The sequence below is a fragment of the Pinus tabuliformis genome, chromosome 1_2 (assembly GCF_031772625.1).
Source record: "Pinus tabuliformis cultivar Carrire ecotype Pingquan chromosome 1_2, CPIR1, whole genome shotgun sequence".
Classification (NCBI taxonomy): domain Eukaryota; kingdom Viridiplantae; phylum Streptophyta; class Pinopsida; order Pinales; family Pinaceae; genus Pinus; species Pinus tabuliformis.
In genome coordinates, this window is record NC_142298.1 from 1,075,900,027 (window position 1) to 1,075,905,733 (window position 5,707).

The following is a 5,707-nucleotide window of genomic DNA, read 5'->3' on the forward strand; positions in this document are numbered from 1 at the left end:
AAATGGGCTCTACACTTGGAATAACCGCAGAGGAGGAGAAAATAGGATAGCTTCTCGCCTGGACCGTTTCTTGATCTCAGAAAACATCTTACTGGAAGGAACAACAGTAGTCTCTGATATCCTCCCCAGTGGGGGATCGGACCACTGGCCCATCGTCATGGAAGCTGCTTTTCTAGAGACCCCTAAAAACAGACCCTTTAGGTTTGAGAAATTCTGGCTAACTCACCCAAATTTTCAGGAACTGGTAAAAAAGTGGTGGGAAGAGCCCAGAAATATCTGAGGGACCAAAATGTTTAAACTTCAATCCAAACTAAAGTTCATCAAACTAAAAATCAAGGAATGGAATTCAACCGAATTTGGTAACATATTCCAAGATAAACACAATATTGAAGACCGACTAGGTCAAATTCACAAAGAGTGGGCCTCAGGGATCAATAAGGAAAACTCCATTGAACAGGAAAGGATCCTAATGCAGAAATGGAATATCAGATGCCAACAGGAAGAAATCCTTTGGAAGCAAAAATCTCGCATCCAGTGGTTGAAGGAGGGAGAGCGAAACACAAAATTTTTCCATAGATCGACAATGGATTACAAGGGAGCCAACAAAATCCTCAAGCTCACTAATGCTACTGGAGAAGTCATTCAGAACCATAATGAGATTTCAACCTTGCTTACCACTCACTTCAAACAAATAGCCCAGGAACCTCAAGGAGAACGTGTGGAAGCCTGTGAGGAAATCACCCAGGCCATTCCCCAAATCATTACTCCAGCTCAAAATGCCTCTCTGTTAAGAAATATATCAATGGAAGAGGTGGAGGAAGCAGTGAAAGACATGCCAAACGATAAAGCGCCTGGCCCAGATGGTTTTACTATAAACTTCTACAAAGCTTGTTGGCAAACAGTCAAATCAGAGGTCTGGCAAGTAGTTGAAGACTCAAGGCGCTCTGGCTCAATTCTTAAAGGCCTAAACTCCACCTTTCTAGCCCTAATCCCCAAAGAGGATGAAGCCCGTACTCCAGAAAAGTTCCGGCCCATAGCCTTGTGCAACGTGATCTATAAAATCATCTCTAAGGTCATCGCCAACAGACTTAAACCTATCCTCCCTGGCATCATCTCGGAGGAACAATCAGGCTTCGTGGAAGGTAGACAAATCCTGGACAACATCCTCCTGGCGCAGGAGATGATTCACACCTTACAGTCCAAGAAAATCCCGGGAATGATGATTCAGTTAGACCTTTCAAAAGCCTTCGATAAAGTAAATTGGAAATATCTAGAGGCCACTTTAAGGGCTTTTGGTTTTGACAACAGATGGACCAACTGGATTCTTGCTCTCATCAAGTCAACAAATTTCTCTATTCTGGTTAATGGATCCCCCTCGGCCTCTTTCTCGCCCTCTCGAGGCATAAGACAAGGCGACCCCTTATCCCCCTTCCTCTTTGTGATCCTCATGGAAGGGCTCAGCAGATATATCCACAAAGCCAAAGTAGAAGGGAAAATCAAAGGATTGCGCCCTTTCCCTTCCACCCCTGCAACCACTCATCAGCAATTTGCCGACGACACCATGCTACATGGTTCCCCCACTGTCAAAGAGGCCAAGGCTTTCAAATCTATTCTTTCTCTCTTCAGCAGGGCATCAGGTATGGAGGTCAACCATTCTAAATCAACTATCTATTTCTTTAACACTCATGTTGCAATTCAGAATCATCTCACGGGCATCTTAGGCTTCAGAAAAGGCTCTCTTCCCTCAAAGTACCTGGGAGCTCCGCTCACCACCAAGCCATGGCAAAGGATCCATTGGGAAAGACTCATAGAAAACCTGGAAAAAAGATGCAAACATTGGACCCACAGGGCCCTCAACTTTGCGGGACGCCTAGTTTTAACTAAAGCCATCCTTCAGGCTATTCCTCAATACATGCTCTCTATCCTACTGGCACCCAAAGCTTTACTATAGCAAATTCGATCCATCCAAAGATATTTTCTCTGGAGTGGCAGTGCAGAAAAAAGGAAATGGGCTCTCGTGGCCTGGGATAAGATCTGTAAATCGAAAAGGGCTGGAGGTTTAAACCTAATCGATCCTGAAATCAGCAACAAAACAGGAGGTGCCAAGCTGTGGTGGCGTTGGCTCAAAGAGACCAACCTCCCTTGGGCCCGTCACTGGAAGGAGAAATACATCCCTAACTGCAGAGACCAGGATCTCATCAGACTCCAGAATTTTCCAGAAGGCTCGCCAATCTGGAACCTAGCCAAATGAAACCGAAACATTATTCAAGATCATAGTTTTTGGGAGATCCGGAATGGGGAATCTACCCTCTTCTGGGAAGATGCCTGGCAACAGCTTCCTAAGCTTGAAAACCCCGACCTCGTGAACTACAAAAGAAACTGCCAGAACAGGGGAATTTTTACAGTTCATCAGTACTGGAATCCCAATGGAAATGACCAGGCTTGGCATGAATGGACTCTTCCAGACACAGGCAATCCCAATGAGGATCACAATAGAATACATGACCTCCTCCAAGTCCTGCAAAAAAGAAAAATCAGGATATCCTCGGAGGCAGACAAACTGAGATGGGGTATGAAGGGTAATGGAAATTTCACTCTAAAAGAAGCCAGAGAACAGCTCGAACTCACAGAGCAGAGGGAGCCAGCCCCGTGGCTCAACAAGGTCTGGGATCCCCTATTTTGGCCAAAAATTCAAACCTTTCTTTGGCTCCTCATGAGGCGTAAGACACTCACCTGGGAGAACCTGAGAAAAAAAGGATTCGAAGGCCCATCCTTCTGTCCAATGTGTAAGCAAGCAGAAGAAACAATGAACCATTTATTTAATACATGTGAATGGGCTAATCATATTTGGCAAGGGTTAGAGGCCATCATGCAGCAGCATAACAGAGATTTAGAATCCATACAAAATACAATCACCAATTGGCCAAGCAATTACTCTGAAAACCCCCAAATCAATAGAATTTGGAAAATCCTGCCTGGCTTCATCACTTGGACAATCTGGAAAGAAAGGAATAGGAGAATTTTTCAAAATGAATACAGGGATATAGAGCACTTGAAAGTTACCCTAATTGAGAACATTCACCAATTGATTCTGGTTAAAACCCCAATTGACCCGTCCTCCAAATTTTCTGCAGAAGACCAGCGAATTCTGAACGCCTTCAACATTCGCATTGAGCAAAGCCAAAAGCCCCCAGCTAAACAGCAGAACATCAGAACCTCTCCAAACTGTTGGTCTCGCCCACCAGATGGTTTCCTGAAACTGAATTTCGATGGGGCCTCACGAGGCAACACGGGTCCAGCAGGCATCGGAGGCCTCATCCGCAATCAGAGAGGGGAAATTCTCCACATCTTCAGTCAAGCGTTGGGCGAAGGCACTAACAATGAAATGGAATTTGCAGCTATGGAGAAAGGTCTAAAAATCTTGCAAAGAAAGCAGGCAAACAACGCAGTTATTGAGGGCGATTCCGAAATTACAATCCTGGCGGCAAAGAAAATCTATGGAGGCACGCCGATCAGCAAAGTAACTAAACACTGGCGTCTAGCCATGGTCACGGAGAGCATAGGGAAGTTTCTTGGAAAAATGAAGGGCCTCGTCTTCTAGCCGGTTAGAAGGCAGGCAAACTCAGTAGCAGACCACTTGGCAAACCATGGGATTGATAGCCCAAACGAAATGGTGGACAGCTATTGGCATCAGATCGAGAATAATCAACTCAAGGAAAGGTGCTCCAACCTCGCACGAATGGACGTGGTGGTAGCTGGCACGGCAGAATGACAGGCCGCCCTTTTCCCCTCCTCAAGACCATGGACAGGACGACGGGACGCGAGCTTTCATTACACAGCAAGTTTCATAGGACCTCATGGTTGAGGGAAATAATGCCTACTGCAGATCACACAAATTTGTACAGAATTGGGATTCGGGGTGACATAAGCTACCGCCGATGCACAGGACAATGGGCCACATGGCGCATTCACAACCGAGCAGTAGAAGGCCACCGAAAACATTCTCAATCATCGCATTTGCCTCCCACGGCCCTGAATTACAGCATTTATGTCGATCGGACAGGCAATTTGCATGTTACGATCCGCTTCACCGCCCGAAATCCTCCTCCCTCCATCTATATATCCTCGACCGATCTCCACTGGAGCATCACTGCTTTGATTCTTTCCACTTTGCAACCTTCGCATTGCATTATTGCTCAGTGTTCATCATCCAGGCGAGTGCTACCATGGCGGGGGAGGGATGCTGAAATAACGCTGCAAACAGAGAGCTGCAGCTTGCAAAAGAAATGTATGAGCGCCGAGCCTCTGCGAGCAACAAACGTAAGATCATTGATTTGGAAACCTCGGCAGAAGAGGAAGAGGAGAAGCTTTCTGATCAGCAGCTCGGCCAGGAAGTGGATTGGCTGCAAGATCCAGGGACGGCCAGCACTCGGGCGACCCAGTTTGTCCACACCCAGGCCGAAGCTTGGCGAATGAAAACCATCCTGGCTAAGGCCATGGATGTTCAAGAGGAACAAGCGGAGCAGCTGAGAACTCTTCAACGTTTTTCTGCCACCATGACCCATGATCATATGGCCGTTGTTGAGAGCAGTGAATTTAAGCTCTCCGCCATCCACTAGGAGCTGGGTTCGGTCAGCACAAAGCTCAAAGAACAGACTAAGCTGCTCAAGAAAATCCTATCTTCGGACAGTAAGCCTCCAGCGCCGCATCAAGGTGGCCCGTCGAAGGCCTAACAGAAGAATGTTCTCTACTGCGAAGAGAGGCTCTCAACACCCGACAAAGAGTCCCCTGTCTTTTCGTCCCTCTGTCTGCCTATGTTTCGGCTCAGTATTATATGTTTTTTCTGTCTCCTTCTGCTCAGTTATGTGTTGGAAAATCTTTTGGCTGGAGTCACCCTGCGTGGTGTACCCTTTTTGGCAGTTCTCGATCTCTTCTCAGTTTAACTGGTTAGTGTGGTGTACCTCTTGGCAGCACTCCCTCAGTCTGTTGTCTCAATCAGTTTTTTTGGTAAGGCCTACCTCATAGCGGCCAGTCATCTGCCTCAGCAGACTTTTTGTACTATAAATTTCTTATGTTAGCTCGCTTACACAAAAAAAAAAATTATGACCTAAGTGATTTTAACTAGTGTACCTTTGTCCCTCACCATACTCAGTCACCAACCACTAGTGTATCTCTTTTGAGTCATGCCATATCATATGATCCAAAACAAATTTCTAATGTTGTTGGGATACCTAAATGGGATGATGCCATTAAATATGAGTATTCTTCATTGATGAAAAAACATTCATGGGATCTCGTACCTCTTCCTAAGGGATGAAAGTTGGTTCATTGTAAGTGGCTCTAAAAAATCAAATACACAACTTCTAAAATTGTAACATTACCTTGAGTTGGTAGTTACTCCACACTATTGATTTCCCCAAGTTATGTCGAAAGTGATGAGGGGAGGGTGGAGAGGAATAAGGAGTAAGTGTTGGAATAACTACCACAAATCAAAAGGAATTTATCACACGGACGAATCTCCATCCTATAAAGATATACTAACTTCTTGTTGTATGCTCCTAGCTTGGAATTTTACTTATTTTTTCATGTTTTAGTGTAAAGGAACACCTCAACACTCAAGTTGTACAAGTAATATACCCTTAAATCTAGTATTTTTTTGTCTTGGAAAATAGATGTATCTTTTTCTTGAAACTCAATGTTATAAGAA

General features: G+C 45.1%; 1 protein-coding gene across 1 annotated transcript; it reads left to right on the forward strand.

Moving 5' to 3' along the window:
* Positions 1-583: 583 nt before the first annotated feature.
* On the forward strand, positions 584-3,601 carry LOC149209860 (uncharacterized). The gene is made up of 2 exons (XM_089398778.1): positions 584-1,637; positions 2,271-3,601. The coding sequence occupies exons 1-2, from the start codon at positions 584-586 to the stop codon at positions 3,599-3,601; spliced, it is 2,385 nt and encodes a 794-aa protein (XP_089254904.1).
* Positions 3,602-5,707: the final 2,106 nt, after the last annotated feature.